The sequence below is a fragment of the Puma concolor genome, chromosome B3 (assembly GCF_028749965.1).
Source record: "Puma concolor isolate L17-30 chromosome B3, mPumCon1.1.hap2, whole genome shotgun sequence".
NCBI classification, from domain to species: Eukaryota; Metazoa; Chordata; class Mammalia; order Carnivora; family Felidae; genus Puma; species Puma concolor.
The window spans coordinates 16256848-16274887 of NC_141672.1; the positions used below are offsets into that span (position 1 = coordinate 16256848).

The 18040-nt window shown below is 38.5% G+C and overlaps 1 protein-coding gene across 4 annotated transcripts in view; it reads right to left on the reverse strand.

Annotated features, from left to right (window-relative positions):
- ZC3H14 (zinc finger CCCH-type containing 14) overlaps positions 1–18040 on the reverse strand; it is a 47301-nt gene that overhangs the window by 8557 nt on the left and 20704 nt on the right. For all 4 annotated transcript variants that reach the window (XM_086709067.1, XM_086709070.1, XM_086709066.1 and 1 more), the window contains exon 10: positions 4304–4378. In XM_086709067.1, coding sequence (XP_086565193.1) covers positions 4304–4378 — 75 coding nt within the window. The remainder of the gene's footprint in view (positions 1–4303; positions 4379–18040) is intronic.

Consider the following 18040-nt stretch of genomic DNA (forward strand, 5'->3'; position numbering starts at 1 on the left):
TGAGATATGAATATAAACTTACTCTAAGCACAGTATTTTCTAAAAATACATAGAAGAATCCTCACGTTCCCTAGAATTATGACACAAAGACTACTTAAAAGTCTAGAATCTGTTTTGTTCATTTTGCATGGTACCACTTACAGAGAACACATCCTGATGAAAAGAATTCACCTGGCATAATTTCTGCCTGGTTGTACAGAGAAGACTATATTGAAAAGGAATTTTAAGATGAAGGGGCACTTAAAAAAAAATACAGCACAGAAAACACTGACCGGCAACGCTAATAACCAGAGTTCACATCATCTACAATATGCTTATTAAGCCTGACTACTTTATAAAATACGCTACAAGCACAGAGATGGCTGATCTATCAATATGCCATCAAGTGACGAAAGTTAATGAGCTGCACTTAAGGTTAACAGGCAAATAACAGAGAACAAAATCCACACCATTCAACCAAACACTGTGCTAAGTACACAAAGAAGATAGAAAAACAGATGTACATAAAATTTCAGAATAGCATATCCTAAAAGCTGATCCAAAAGGAGTGGGAATAAAGCGTTGGGAGAATACAACCAACCTATTCCAGCTGGGGAATCAAGACAAAACCTACAGATGACGGACATTTGAAGCAGATAATAAAGGAACGAGCGGGAATAACCCGGGGGGAGAGACTTGGACAATAAACAGAACATGTCCGGCAGAGGAAACCACATGAAAAAAGGCAGAGGCTTTCATAAGACACAAGGAATCTAAGACCCGCTGAGAAATGTGGTGTGGCTGGAAGGGGTGTGTGTACCGGGCTGAGCGGCAGGGAAGGCAGAGGCCTGAAGGATCTTGTATGTGTCAATGAGTTTGGATTCTGATCTAGAAGTCATAAAGAATCATGAGAGGTTTCTAGGTAGGGAAGTGACATGATCAAACTAGTTTTCAGAAAAACAGGTAGTACTAAGAATGGACTGGAGTCCTAGATCTCAGCTACCAGGTTGTTGCGCCCAGAAGAGACGGTGAGGCTCTGAATGAATGAAAAGATTCTCACCCTTTGTCCTATTTGAACCCATAAAAGAGGGAGAGGAGACCCTTTCCACACCATCAGCACCGGCCCTTCACAGAAGCTGCACCCGCAACTCCCATGCTGGGAACCAAGCAGAGCCGTCCTCCCTGCAAGGGTGGTGGAGGGTGGAGAGAGATGCAGATTGGAGGTGAGTGAAGGAGAAACCGGACCCAAGAGAACAAGGACAGGACAAAGAGCATACTGAAAGGGGAGCGAAGATAAATGTCAATTTCAGATTTATTTAGTTTGAAGTCTTTGTGGGGCTCTCAGTTTCGAAGTTGAAATAAGAGGAGAGAGAAGAGAAACAGCATCCAAACTAAAGGTGAACTAAGCGTTTCATTAACAAAGTGTCACAGTCAGTGCCGCCATCCCCACTGCACCCTCACAGGGAGTGGAAGGAGCGGATTTCCCTCCCTCCCATGTCACGGAGACCAGCATGCCCTCTGCTGCTCTTCAATGGCACGAGAGGTGCCCAGCTGGCAAAGGCAGAGTACAGAACTCAGTCCGAGGCTGCCGCCTGCTTCTCACCACCCTGCACTTGGCAAAGTAGCTCTAACAGTTTGCATCTTGGAAGAAGAGAGAAGAGATGAAGATAATGCTCAGGGCAGGACACAGGAAAAAGTTAACATTTTAAGGGGCGGGACAGGAGGAGAGGAGATGAGAACGGAGAATGAAATGGAATCAGTAGAAGAACAGAGATGGTGAAGTCCTGGAAGCCAAATGATCAAAGACCAAAGGAAACACTGGAGATGACATGTCACATATGACAGGGTTTAGAAAAGTGGGCACTGAAAACTGAGCTTTCCGTCCTCCAAGCGTCACCAACCTCCTCTGCAAGGTTAACATTACCACCTGGGTCAAGCAGACAGACACGAGTTAGGGACATCTTCTGTGAAGACCATAGGCTGAACCCATGCATTTTGTTTCCTCCTAAAATCCCAATGAAATGTCAATAAAGGGTTAGATTATTAAAACATAAAGTCACAAAGAAAATAACTATAAAAGGAGCGACAACCACATTTTGCAAGTCAAAAGCTAAGACCTGCAAAAGCTGAGTCTTAAGCCAGTAATGAGACATTCCAATGTGGATCCCAAGATTCTCCAAAGGCTGAGAAGCCGGTAGCACAGGGACTCTGGGAAGGGGTGGGGAGAAAGACAAGGCAAATACAGGTATGTTTAAGTGTCTATTTCAGAAGCAGTTATTTCTTCCTAAACTATAAATCTGTTCTGTCATTTCTGACCCTTACCACACCTGTTGCCCTAAACTGAAGTTTTCTGGACTCACTGGAGACGTGCTTTCTCACTGGCCAGTATCAGAGAGGCCTATAAATGCAGCATCGTGGTCTTTGACAGAATGGTGCTACAACAACAACTAAACGTACAGTACTGAAATTTTAAAAAGCAGTTAGATTTCTTGATAACCTTGACTATTTTCTCCCTTGGAGACAGGCAGAACTTAAGACTCTTGGAAAGGCCAAACCAGAGGGTCTCTAGACCAAGAGATGCCGGCATGTTGAAAGAAACACCATTCTGAAAACAGGGAGGAGGTGTGAGCAAACATTACATAGTAATTAACGTTGAGGTACCTCCCCTAGCCTCTTTTCCTCACTTCGCTTCCAGAACACTGGCACCCAATCCACTATTCTGAGAGATCTTTCTGTGGAGAAGCTCACCAATCTAAGAGGAAAGGCCTAAAAACAGCGACATCAGGGCATCCCAAACTAAAGAGACAAAACAAACGAGTCTCCACTGCAGGATCTATATTCAAATGTGAAGTCACAAGCTCTCCATCCTAACTAATGAACCCAGAATGCCTATCAGCTTTTTGAGTGTCCCACTCATAAATATAAGACAACCAAGGATCCCCAGACATCTGTGGAAAACCTGTCATGAAAGACAGCAGTCAAAACAAACAACCTGGAGAAAATAAGACCAAGAAGGGAGGGGAGAAAATACCCAAAATTATCTTTAATATCCTCAAGGAAATAAAAGAAACTGTTGCATACATGAAACAAAGTCAGTATATGAAAAATAAATAAGAGGAATATGCAGAAACAAGAGGGCTCCCAGAAATAAAAACCACGACAGGAGATAAGCAAAGGCTATAGTCCTTGTAAGACTAGATGCTTCAAACTGTATGTGCACCATGGAGAAAAGGAAAAATTAAAGAAAACAAAAAGAATGCGGAAATGTCAGTGAAGTGGATACAACACACACAGAGCTTAGCTGCCAAATATTTTGAAAGAAAATACCCTTACGTGGAAAACAGGATGGAATGTTGAGAGATGACAGCAACATCAAGGATGGGGAGTATTTAAACACTTTCACAGGCAAAAAGGAGAAGCCACGAGAGGGGCAGGATTAAGATTATAGGAGTATGGGGACACTAGTGTTCATCGACTGGGTAGGATCTAGCATCTGGGTGGAAGGGGACCCTGAAAGAAGACAAGTTCTTCTTGCTGAGACAGAGGTAGGTGGGGTAAGGAAATATACCTACTGACTGTGGAAGCCTGAGCAAGGGGGAAGAAGCAAGAGCCACAGGGAGGGGTCAAGGCACCACCAGAGCTTCCAACAACGGGCAGGTTTGGGGAAATAAAAGGAAGCAGGAGAAAAGAAGGTTTCTGAATTTAAGGCTGCAGGTGACCAATGGCCCCTCTGTTACTCAGTGGACATTTACTAGGGTCTGCACATGCATCTGGCGGGGCGGGCACTGAGAACATAGATAAGAAAGGCACTAGTCCCTGTCCTAAAGCAGACCGTGGCATGTCTGTCTGTTTGTGGGGGGTGGAGGAGACAGGCAAACAATGAAGTTACAGTGGCTCTAAGAACAACAAATTCCAAGTGTGGCCCTGGTGAGGCAATTCTAAAGTGAAGTGGAAATGAGGATAAGGCAGAACAGGCTAAGGAACATAAAAGCAGCTCAAGACAATGGCAAAGCAGGGCAGAAAGGAAAGAAGGTTAGGGATTCAAACTGTCCCTGGAGCAGGAAGTGACTGCCAGCAGATTCCAGGGACTCAGGTGAAACGACATCAAAGCAAGAAAGATTCTGAATGACGAAACATACGAACACCATATAACATGAAGAAAATGCAGATCTTGTCTCCTGGCCCTAAAATATTTTCACAGATCTAAATATAGCATCTTAGGGCAGGATCTAAGATATACAGAATACATTAAATGAGGTGTAAGAAATGGAAATAGCAACTGAAAAATGCTAGATTACGATGAAAATTTAAGATGATTACCAACCTTGACTGATCTGCAGAGTTTCTGCCATTACTGGGTCGATTTGTAGTCGGGATAACAACTGCCTCTGTGGAGCTCCTAGGATACAAATTTTCAAACTTTAGTAAGTTTTAAAAACAAACAATACATGTATATTTCCAGAAATGAAGCCTAAAATAATCTTACTAGGTTCTTAAAGTCTTTAAAAAAAAAAAAACAACAAACTTATAGCTTCAACATTGCAATTTAATAATATTTATAGACCAAATTCCTTGTTGTTCTTTTGTCTGGAAGCCAGTTTTCTTGGACCAGAGGTAAAGCCTCAGAATAAAGGTAAAAGGCTGGAAAAGCCAGGAGGTGGTACTGTGTAGACGCACAGCTTGAGCCATAGTTGACAGGCGACAGCCAACTGCAAGATCAAAATAAGAAACATCTCCCTCCATCACCTGGGCTCTCACCATTACAACCCGCTCCCCCACCCCTGGAACTGCAAACCAAAACACAGCAGAGTTATCTGATCGTTTCCAAAAGACAAACTATAAGCATGGACTGAGATGAGGAGAACAATGAGCAAGTATGACGTTCAGAGGTCTGGAGCCCAGATCCTACAGCAGCATGAAATCTCCTGTGAGAATTCTTAGCTGGATTACTTAGCTGGAGTATTATTTCGTAAATGGGTTCATAATCTCCTCACAGTTACACTTCAAAGATAGGATGGAAAGAAGTCACACTTCTCCAAACTGCCCCCCGCCACCATAGTGCTTAGGAGGTTATCAGGCGCACACCTGATCTAAAACCAAAGTGTATCGATAACGCATTAACATAATTATTCACCATGAGCAAGTGGCATTTATTCCAGGAATGCAACGATGGTTCAATGTCCACAATCAATCAACATGCCACACCACAGTAACAAAACAAAGATTAAGAATCTTATGATTATCTCAAGAGGTGCAGGAATAGCATCTGACAAAATCTGACATCCATTTATGATAAAAACTCAACCAGGGGCACGTGGCTGGCTCAGTCTGTTGAGCGTCTGACTCTTGATTTTGGGTTGTGGGATCTAGCCCCACGTTGTACTCCACACTGAGCATGAAGCCTGTTTAAAATTCTCTCTCTCTCCCCTCTGCCCCTCTCCCTGGCTTGTGTGTGCTCTACAATAAAAAAATAAAATAAACAAACCTTCTCAGCCAAACGGATAGAGAGGGTTCCTCAACATAATAAAGGACAAATTCACAGCTAATATCCTAAAGTGAAAAGCTACAAGCTTTTCCTCTGAGATGAGGAATAAGCAAGGATGTTCACTCTTGCCACCTCTATTTAACATAGTACAGGAAGTCCTAGCCATAGCCATGAGATAAAAAAAAAAAAAAAAAAAAAAAAAAAAAGGAAAAAAGGCACCCACACTGGGAAGGAACAGGTGATTAATATACAAAACACTAAAGACTCAACCAAAAAACTATTAGAATAAATGAATTCTGTAAAGTTGCAAGATATAAAATATACAGAAATCTGTTTCTATTCACTAGTAACAAAGTAGCAGAATGAGAAATTGAGAAAACAATCCCACTTACAACTGCACCAAAGAGAATAAAATATTGAGGAATAAATTTAATCAAGGAGGTAAAAAACCTATATTCAGAAAACTGTCGAATGAAAAGAAAATGAAGATGATACAAATAAATGGAAAGATACAACATGCTCATGGATTGGAAGAAATAACAGTGCTAAAATGTGCAAAGTACCCCATTAATCTATGATAAAAAAAGGCAAGAATCTACAGCAGGAAAAAGAGTCTCTTCAATAAATGGTATTTAGAAAATGGGCAACTACATGAGAATAAAAGGAACTGGACCACTTTCTTCCAGTAATGCAAAAATAAATTTGAAATAAACTAAACATCTAAATATAAGACCTGAAATCATTAAAAAAAAGGGGGGGGCAGTAAAATCTTGGGTATCACTCTCAGCAGTATTTCTTTAGATTTGTCTCCTTAGGCAAGGGCAACAAAAGGAAAACAACTGGGACTCCATCAAACTAAAAAGCTTCTGCATAGTAACAAAAAGGCAGGGCACCTGGGTGGCTCAGTCCATTAAGGGTCCCAACTCTTGATTTCAACTCAGGTCATGATCTCATCGTTCGTGGGTTCAAGCCCTGCACTGGACTCCACGTCAGCGGCATGGAGGCTGCTTGGGATTCTCTTTCTCTGCCCTTCCCCTGTTTGCTTGAGTGCATTCTCACTTGCTCTCAAAATAAACTTAAAAAAAATAAATAAAACAATGCTTCTTACTGAATGGAGATATTTGCAAATGACCTATTAAGGAATTAATATCCAAAATATATAAAGAATTCATAAAACACCAAAAAAACCCAATCTGATTTTTTAAAACAAGGGCAGAGGAGGGGTTGCCTGGGTGGCTCAGTCAGTTAAGTGTCCAACTCTTGATCTCAGCTCAGGTCATCATCTCATGGTTCATCAGACTGAGCATGGTATGGCTCCATGCTATAAGCGTGCAGCCTGCTTGGGATTCTCTCTCTTCCACTCTCGTGCACGCCTTGCACTCTCTCAAAATAAATACATGAACATCAAAAAAAAAAAAAACAAAAAAAAACACCCAAATCTTTAAGAAAAAAAAGTGAGCACAGGAGCTGAATCAGATATTTTTTAAAGACACAGAGATAGGCAACAAATGGAAGATGTTCCAACATCTAAACCAAAATGAGATACCACCTCACACCTGTCAGAATGACTAGTATCCACAAGGCAAGAAATAACAAGTCTTGGCAAGGATGTAGAGAAAAGGGAATGTTCACATACTGCTGGTGGGAATGGAAGTTGGTGCAGCCACTGTGAAAAACAGTAATTAAAAATTAAAATTAAAACTACAAATACCAACGGTACCCAGGTGGCTCAGTTGGTTAAACATCCAACTCTTGATCTCAGCTCAGGTCATGATCTCACAGTTCATGAGACTGAGCCCCACATAGGGCTCTACACTGACAGCAGGGAGTCTGCTTGGGATTCTCAGTCTCCCTCTCTCTGCCCCTCCCCTGCACACAAATGCTCTCTCTCAAAATAAATCCATAAAGTTCAAAAAAAAAAATTTCTTAAATATAGAAATACATACGGTACACTAGATACCATAGGATCCAGTTAATTCCACTTCTGGGTATCTGCCCCAAGAAAATGAAAACACTAATTTGCAAAAATATATGCACCCTTATGTTCACTGCATTACTTACAAGAACCAAAACATGCAAGCAATCTCAGTGTCCACAGACAGATGAATGGATAATGATGTGATACACACACACACACACACACACACTCAGGAACATTACTCCGCCATAAAAAAGAATGGTATCTTGCCATTTGCAACAGATGGACGGTACTAAGTAAAGTAAGAGAAAAACAAGTACCATATGATTTCCACTTATATGTAGAATCTAAAAAACAGTATTAATGAACACAAGACAGAAACAGACTCACAGATACAGAGAACTAGTGGTTGCAGTAGGGGAAGAACAAATAGGTAAAGAGGATTAAGAGGTTCAAACTTCCAGTTATAGTCAGAGATGGTACTACAAATCATGGTGACAATTTCATAATGTATGTAAATGTCAAATCACTATGCACACCTGAAACTAATACTGCACTGTCAACTACACTTCACTTAAACTTCAAAAAAGTAAAACAAAAGTGGTACAGTACAGTGTAGAAAGGGATGTGATTGACAGAGTTCCAAATACTAAAATATAGTAAGATGACTGTTACTACTTTTTAGTGTATGTATTACTAGTAGTTTCATAAGGACAAACTTTGCTTACTCAGTACATGCACATAAGTTGGCAACTGCCTGCCAACTACCATGTTTCGCTAAAAGGGGTTTTTCATTTTAAAAACTATATATACTCCATTCAAAATTCTATCAGCTATTTTCTTTTAAAATAGAAGTTAACATAATACTCTTTAGTGGTATGCCAAAAAGAATTCCTTCCAAAATTATCATAGCAAAAACACAGCAAATCCTGGTAAGCTGACCTCAAATACAGATGTCATTTGGTCAAGTTGTACTCTGTAGGACAGCTTGGGAAACTGATAAATATTAGGGTTATAGGAAGCTCTTCCAATTGTAGTATTACTACAGGTCCCTTTAACACAATGAACAATGAAAGAATTACACGTTTTAAGAGATTTCACAAGACAGATACAGGAAAGAGGACTATTCTCTCACATTTCAAGTTTTGTTTCTCTATGTTCATCTCTCTTGAAAACATTTTACAGAGATCCACTAAAGAGAATACTGGTAACTTCCAGGCTTCTAAATTAATCATACAGACTCCAACTTTGCTGTTTAAAGGTCTGTGAAGTTCAAGTTTTGTGACTTGCTGCCTCTATATATAGACAACTAGTGAGTTGTCTCAAAGGTTATCTATAAGATATCACATACTAAAAATTTACCTTTTTCAATGTTTCTAAGGAAACCAATTATTTTTACATCAGTAGTCCTTGACTGTGATTCAAAATCTACTTCCTCTTGAAGATCTTCAAACTGTTTATTGCATTCAGATGTTGATGTTGAGCATTCATTCATTTTAACCTCCAAAGATGAGATTTTTGCTTCATTCTGTGACACTCTAACATTTAAATCAGAAAGATTTGCTTCCACTGTCAAAACTGCTGCTTTCATTCCTTTAATTTCACTGATATCAGTTGATATTTTCCTTAAAAGATGGGAAATATTGTCTAGCTCATTCAGTGAACAAGAGGAACTTGTTACAGAACCTAAGTCAATTGGCCCAGGTGAGAAGAAAATCGGTAAAGATGGTGATGGAAACCTTGAAGACATTTTCATAAAATTCTCTCTCCCTCTTAATATTTGGCAATTTTTCCTTCACAGCCCATTATATTGTTTCATAAAAATAAAAAGTGATTAAGGCTGTTATTAAAAAGTATTAAGAGTGAATAACATCTTAAAACCTACAACTAAAAAGATAGGATTGTACATTTCTGGAGTCAGAACTCAAAAGTAAACTTGAAAATGCTAAACAAACCAGACCAATGTTCTCTTTGCTACAACTAAATAAGGCTTAATTAATATGAAGCCACATATATCTTGTAAGCCCTATTTAAAGCTCCTCTCCAAACAATAAACCCTATTATTGCCTACAAAATAATTCTGGCTTCTGATTGGCTGAAAGCAGACATGTGACACACAAAGAATTTTCTATTATTTACCTCATCTGACAAGGAACACTGAAGATCTGAAGTCAAAATTATAATATTAAGTACTTTATACCTGGATATGACGTGAATTTAACATATTTCTGTCCCTTTATTAAACTATAATTTTCAGGATTGAAATTATTTTTAAGTTGTTTTATTTAGTATCTTGAGTTTCATTTACCCTTGAAATAGTACAGCACAGTTTTTAGCATATCCTTTATAGGGAGAGGGTTGGTAGGGTATTAGACCCACAATCACAGACCTCTTAAAATATATATGGTAATACTGCAATTCAGCTGCATGAATATGGTATGGTAGGAATTTATAGATAAGAGAAATGAAGACTTGGCCTTGGTTTGATGATAGACTATTATTAGATAAGTGATTCTTCTCCCACTGTGTGGGTTATCTTTTCATTTTGATAGCATCCTTTGAAACACCAAAGTTTTTAATTTAGATTAAGTCCAATTTATCAATTTTTTTCTTTGGTTGCTTGTGCTTTTGAGTGTCACATCTGAGAAACGACTGCCTAATCCAAGCTCATTTAGATTTACATGTACTTTTTTCCTAAGAGTTTTATGATTCTAGCTCTTACATGTAGGTCTTGGATCCATTTTTTAGTTAATTTACATAAGGTAAGGGTCCAACTTCATTCTTTGCCTGTGGATATCCAGTTATCCAGCACCATTTGTTGAAATGAGTGTATTTATTCCCCACTGAACTCTCTTGGCATTCTTGTTGAAAATCAACTTACCAGAAATGTACCAGTTTATTTCCAGACTCTCAATTTGATTCTACTAATTTGTATGTATATCCTTAGGCTAGTGCTAGTCAATTGCTCTGTCATAGGTTCTCCAACTGGAAAATGTTAAGTCCTCCAACTTTCTTATTTTTTAGTAGTTTTGGCTATTCTAGGTCCTTTTGGTTTCCATATGAATTTTAGGACCAGTTGCCAATTTCTTCAAAAAAGCCAGCAGGAATTTTAACATAAATGGAGTTGAATTCATACATCAATTTGGGGGAGGATCACCATCTTAACGATATTAAAATCTTCTAATTCAAGAACATGAAACGTCTTTCTGTGGCTTTAGTTTTCATTTTTACTTTGGTTACTAGCCAAGCAACAAGTAAGTTGTACAAAGATGCAAGATGGTGGACATGGCTCCCCATAGCCTCTACAAAAGAATTCTTATGATGAGTTGTAACCTTTGGTTTCCCAGTTAAAGAGATGGTGCTCACAATAACTGAAAAAAGAAAAAGTACTGAAATTTATAAAAGAATCTTTATTCATTAATCAACTGTATCTGTAAATTTAATCTAATTCCTTAAACTCTTTAGGTAGAAAGTAATTTTCACAATTTACAATGCTTTGGACTCATAACAGAATTAAGAGCCCTAGCTGACAGGTCTCTGTAGTATAAACATTAGGAAGAACAGCACATCCTTAGCCAAACGCTAAGAAAACCAGTTGGCTCACTAGAGGGCAGCAAATTTCACTTCAAAGAGAGAAGCAGGAAAGGGCTCTAACAGAGGAGTAACAAAATGTCTAAAAAGAGCTCATTTGAGGCTTCCTATTATCAACTATTGTTCCCAGCCCAACTTTAGAAGCAAAGTAAGAAAAGATCCTTCCACAGATTCCAATGTAAATATCTACTAGCAGAGGGCATTTACACATTCTTAGGAAAGTGGAGTACAGAAAGGTTAAGGTCACGGAGTAAGCAGCAGTATCTGGATTAACACCTAAGCAGTCTGACTCCCTCAGTCCATACTCCTAATCACCATGTCATTATGCTTTTCTCCAGGCATACGAAGTGGAACAAAACATGTCACTGAGAAACTCATGTGATGTATTTTATATGTACATATATGGTGTGCATATAAATATACATGTAATTCTATTTTCACAGAAAAGACATACATGTACATACATATGAAAAAAATGCCAAGACGACTACAAACTGTTTTACGTGCAGTGCTTACCTCTGAGGAAGGCAACGGCAGAACTAAGGGGAGATTTTCTTTTTGTCTGAATACAAACACTCCTCTCTTTGCTAAGACTCCTTCAAAATGCTTTTAGTCCAACATGATACACTGGGCATATGCATTCATAGCCTCTCCTTCTGGAGAGTCCATAAAAATGAAGTAAAGAACTTAAGAAGGACAAAATCCTAACAACATACAACAGTGGCCTCCAAACTGAGTTTCTAAGATTACCCACTGAGGTAGAGGAAGAAATAACCAGAAATTTTACTGCATTAGAAATACTTATATCCCTATCCTCCTTAGGGTCCTATTTTAACATGTTCTAACATACTTACCAATCAATAACAGTGGGGATAGATGTAAATCAAATACTTACAGAACGTACACAGTAAAAAATGATTTCAGTACACAAAAAATTTATATAATCACAAATTATATCACACATTTAAAGACATGGGTTAGGAAGGGGATCACAGCAGATGAGATTTCAACAACCTCTGGAAAACAATATATATGGACAAATACCATCTGTGAGGCAGAGCAGAAAAGCCAGAAACCCTGGGAAAGCTGCGAGATAACACGTTCATTAAGACACAAGGATTTACTGAGCTCCTACTGTCTGGTACCATTCTGGGCACTCAATCACAGCAATGAACCACACACACACACACACACACACACACACACACACATCCCTGGTCAGAGAACTTACATTCTGGTGGGGAGGGGAAGAAGATGAACCTCAAAAAACCCAAAATGTATGTTAAAGTATAACATATTTTATGTTGATAACCTGAGCCTGGATAAAAAATATCTGAACTATGAAAGCATGAAATGCCTTTTAGATAAGAAGTACTATGGTGAAAAATAAAGCTTTAGAAAAAGTGGGTTACGGAGTAGGGGGCTAGAGAGCACTTCACAAGGATGACTTCTGAGTTATATGGACATAAGGAAAAAAATATGCCAGGGTAAAAGGTGAAAGCATCTCAGACATGCTGTTCTTTGAGTGCTCTGGAAGAGGAACACACTAAGTATACCTGGTGGATAGCAAAGAAAAGCAGCTGGAGGGAGAAGGTGGTAGGTGACAACATCAGGAAGGAATCTTACTTTTATACGTGGGTGTGTAATGGGGAGCCACCAGAAGGTTCTGAGAAGGGGAGAAGCATGATCTCACTGACAGTTTAAAAGAAACACTTGCTACTGTGTGCAACAGACTGTAGGAGGCCGAGTTTGAAAGCAGACAGACCAGTAAGGACACTATTCTGATAAGGCAAGTCACGGATGATGGCTTAACCTAGGATGGTAGAGGCAGAACTGATAAGGAATAGGTAAATTTAAATATACTCTGAAGGTAGACGTGGACAGGATTTGGTAAAGGTGGAAGGAAGAAGGAACATAAAAGGGAAGAGGAAAAGAAGAGAGAGAGAGGAAAGGAATGGTTCTAAGCCTGAAAGAAAGAACAGCATTAGGTTTCTGGCTTGAGCAACTAGAAGAGTGGTGCTGCCATTAACTAGAATGAGGAAGACTGCAGGAAATAGTAATTAGGTTTCAGTAAGCTTAAAATAATTTACAGTATATCCAAGAAGAAATGTAGAATAAGCAGTTGCACAGGAATTAGGAATTCAGATGCAAAGTCTTAGCTGGAGATATAAATTTGGAAGTTGATAACGAACGTTGAGATATTTAACTTGGATGACATGTAACAAAAGAGCATCCAACGGTGAGAAGTGAGAAACAAAGAAGACTACAAAGGACGTGAAACAGAAAACAAGGTTTACGAATGATACAGCCTCAGACATTTTTTTAAAAAATTAAATGTTTTGGGGTGCCTAGCTGGCTGAAGAGAATGAGACTCTTGATCTTAGGGTCAGGAGTCCAAGCCTCAAGTTGGGCATGGAGTCTACTTATAAAAAAAAAAAAAAAAAAAATTAAATGTTTTAAAAAGGAATCCAACAAATTATCTGGGGAGAATCTAGACAGCTAGCAGGAGTATAAGCACTTCCAAGAAAACGCCTCTACAATTTCAAGGCCAACTGCAGCTCCTTGTAAAACACTTTTCTTTCTTTCTTTTTTTTTTTTTTTTTTTGGGAGAGAGAGAGATAGAGAGAACACGTGTGCTGAGGGGCAAGAAGCAGGGGGTGGAGAGAGAGAGAGAGAATGAATCTCAAGCAGGTTCCACTCAGCATGGAGCCTGATGCAGGGCTTGATCCCATGATCCTGGGTCAGGATCATGACCTGAGCTGAAATCAAAAGTCAGACACTCAACAGACCGAGCCACCTAGACACCCCACTGTTTGCTTTATTTAAACAAAACCCACAGCAAAGCTTTAGCCCACACAATTCTAGGTAAGCCTCTTTACTGCCTTTTCTTAAACTAGGAACTGTGTGTCTGCAGACATTTTTAAATTTTTTTTTTTTCTTCAACGTTTTTATTTATTTTTGGGACAGAGAGAGACAGAGCATGAACGGGGGAGGGGCAGAGAGAGAGGGAGACACAGAATCGGAAACAGGCTCCAGGCTCTGAGCCATCAGCCCAGAGCCCGACGCGGGGCTCGAACTCACGGACCGTGAGATCGTGACCTGGCTGAAGTCGGACGCTCAACCGACTGCACCACCCAGGCGCCCCTTCAGACATTTTTAAAAAGAGCCTACACATAAAAGAGAAAAAAACAAAACAAAAATGGACTCTGAAGGAAACCATCAATTAGGGCACAAAATATAATTAAAAAAAAAATCCTCTAATTATGTTCAGATAAATTTGAAGTAATACTGAATCCACAAAACAAGATACATAAACGGAACAAAGAGCTTATAGAAATTTTAAAATGTTTGCCTTAAAAAAAAACAAAAACGGAGGAAGGTAATAAAGTCAATAAAACATCCCAAAGTAGCATAAGATCAAGTAAAAAATGAGGAGAGAAAAGAGAAAAATCAAAGCAGGAAGTTTGTCATCCAACTAGTAACAGAATTCCCAAAAGAGAACAATGAAAAAAGAACATGGTTTTAAAGAAATAATTTATAAAGAGAATTCCCCAGACTAAAAGCATGGATTTTCAAATTAAAAAGGTACAAAAGGTACAAAAGGTACCCAATCCGGGGCGCCTGGGTGGCGCAGTCGGTTAAGCGTCCGACTTCAGCCAGGTCACTATCTCGCGGTCCGTGAGTTCGAGCCCCGCGTCGGGCTCTGGGCTGATGGCTCAGAGCCTGGAGCCTGTTTCCGATTCTGTGTCTCCCTCTCTCTCTGCCCCTCCCCCCTTCATGCTCTGTCTCTCTCTGTCCCAAAAATAAATAAACGCTGAAAAAAAAAAAATTTAAAAAAAAAAAAAAAAAAGGTACCCAATCCAAAAGTGACTGACTAGCACCTATGTTTATCACAGCAAATTTCAGACCTCAAGAACACAAAGAAAATCCTAAAACTTCCCAGAGAAATGAATCCCAGGTATTCTATAATGGAGTAAGAATCACATGAGCAACCAACTCCTCAGCATAAACGTGAGAAGCCTCAAGATAATGAAGCCATACCTTCAAAGTTGTGAGGAAAATTCAATATGGAATTCTGTACCTATCCAAAGTATCAGTTAAGTACAAGGAGATCTTTAAGAGTTCTAAGTACTCAGAAAAATTTACCTCTCATTCTTTTTAAGTTTCTTCATGATGTGGTGACAAAATGGAAGAATATACAGAGAAGACAATGAGATCCAGAAAATGCAGGGAAAACTCAGGGGAGGAGTTAAGTCCTGGAATGACAGCCTTGAAGCAAACCTAGTAAGCAACGAGTCAAATAAGCAAAAAAGGACAGAAGCTTGGGGCGCCTGGGTGGCTCAGTCGGTTAAGCGGCCGACTTTCGGCTCAGGTCATGATCTCGCAGTCTGTGAGTTCGAGCCCCGCGTCGGGCTCTGTGCTGACAGCTCAGAGCCTGGAGCCTGTTTCAGATTCTGTGTCTCCCTCTCTCTCTGACCCTCCCCCGTTCATGCTCTGTCTCTCTGTCTCAAAAGTAAATAAACGTGAAAAAAAATTAAAAAAAAAAAAAAAAAAAAAAAAAAGACAGAAGCTCTAAGATGAAGGTCCCTAAGAAAAGGGGAACCCAAAGACTTAACAGCATAAAATGACAGATTTTTTGGCCATAATAAAGGCAGGCAATATAATAAGGGGAGAAGGGGGGAAGAACCTAAGAAAAACAAAAAATTGTCCAAGAGTGGAAAAAAAAAAGACTCTAGGGAACCCCTAGCACAGAGCTGCAGACAAAAAGTAAATCTGGTCCTCTATGAAGTAATATTCATATAGTCTCAATAATGTAAATATGCTGCTTATTGGTTCTCCACTTTTAGTCAATTTACAAACAGTAGTCGTCTTAACTAGGAAATGTGTATCTTAACAAAATGTGTATCTGATCATCCTTAGCAATATAAAAGTACAGATGGCAGAGCTTAGAAGGTGTGGTGAGAAAAGATGTAGTTTAAAAAAGATATAGTTTAAAAAGGCACATAAATATCCTTATCTTTTGGGAGTCAAAATATACTGAAATATAGTAATCTCACAAAAAATAAATATTTAGATGTATTCCTTAAAATAATAAAAGTAGCCAATAAATGAACCAAAAGACAGTGATTTTACTGTATGGGCCTAAAAAGCAGGGAAAAGTGTTAGATCCTGATATACCGTAGCAAAGAACTAAAAGATACCACCTACAAGTTAGTGAATTAAGAAACAGTGGTTATAAAACATATTATAGACATGAAAAAAATTAAAGACATAAACATAAGCTTTTAAAAGCAGTAGCCCTCTGGGGTGCCAGGGTGGCTCAGTCGGTTAGGCATGTGACTCCTGATTTCCATTCAGGTCATGATGTCACAGTTCATGGATTTGAGTGCTGCATCAAGCTCTGCACTGACAGTGTGGAGCCTGCTTGGGACCCTCTCTCTTCCTCACTCTTTGCCCCTCCCCCACTCACGCACACACTCTTTCTCTCTCAAAAATAAATAAACTTAAAAAAAAAAAGTGGTAGCCCTCTGGGAAGAACCGGTGTGGAGAACGAAGCAAAGAATGTTGCTTTTTATGTTAAATTTTTCAATGCTAGTTGATTAATTTCTAATCTATCAGCAAGCATTACAAAGATTTGTTTTTCCAAATTTTCTATGGTGAATGTATATTTCATAGCGTAAAATATTTTATTTAAATGTTTTTTATACAACACATACAAAATAGGGAAATAAAGGAAATCCATGCCTAGACACATCGTAGTAAAACTGCAGAACATCAAAGACAAAGAAGATCTTGAAAGCAGCCAGAGAAAGGACAGATCACCTACAAAGGAACGACAGACAATTAGAATGACACAGGTCCACTCAACAATAATGGAAGCCAGAAAACAATGGAATAATATATACAAGATGTTGAGAACAAATAACTGTTGTTACCCTAGATTTGGGTATCCAGCAAAATTACTGCACAACAAGGGGGGAAAAAAACAGATAAACATTCTTGGCAAATTTAGACAAACAGACCAATTCTTAAAGAAACTTCCAAAGAATACACTTCAAAAATACTTGGAACATATTAGAAGAGGATGACCCCCAAATAACATTCAAGATTTTAGAACAAAAAATGATAAACATGTAGGTCAAATCTGAACAAACAATGCCTGGGTAAAATAGTGATAATGGTGCCCAACTTACACATTTTAAAAAAGACCAAAACAAAACAATGGAAACATTATGTAAGTAAAGACTGAAGCATAAGTATTCTAAAGTCCATTTACTTTGGAAATGGGGTCAGAACATTAACTTTTGAAATATGTGATTAAATTTGCATGGTAAAATTCCAGTGCAAACCACTAAATGAACAGGAATGGAGTGTTCTCATTTAAGCTAGTTAAAAAAAAAAAAAAAAAAAGTAGAGCTGGGGCAATCAACAATAGTAACTAATGAATCTTTAAGGCAAAAGAGAAAAAAATGAAAGGCCATTATGAATCAAAAAAGATGACAGAAACCAGCCCAACTACATATTAGAAATGTGAATGTTTTAAACTTTCCAGTAACAGGCAAACTCAGACTGGGTTAAAAAACAATCTAGCTTTATAATATTTAAGATATATATTTGCCTAAAACTTTAAAAGAGAAGACTGAAAACAAAATCAGGGAAAACAAATGCTAATAGAAGTACAGGAAAATTAAGATAAATATATCAATCCTAGTGGGCAATCTCAAGACTTTCTATCAATGACTGATAAATCAAGCAAACCAAAAACTCAGTAAGATCAAGATTTGAACAATGTAACCATAGAGCTTTATCTACTAAATGCAAAATTCTCAATCCAACAATTATAGTCCACTCTCTTCTAAAATGCACATGGAAGACGTATAAAATTGATGCCTTCAGTCTTAACAATTTTCAAAAAATATATATGACACAGATCACAGTGACACAATGCAATTAAGTCAACAGTACATATAAAAAAAATAAAAGACAAAAACAAATCCTCCATATACTATAAATCAAAAACATTTCCATATAACTCATAGGTCAAAGATGAAGATCATAATACTAAG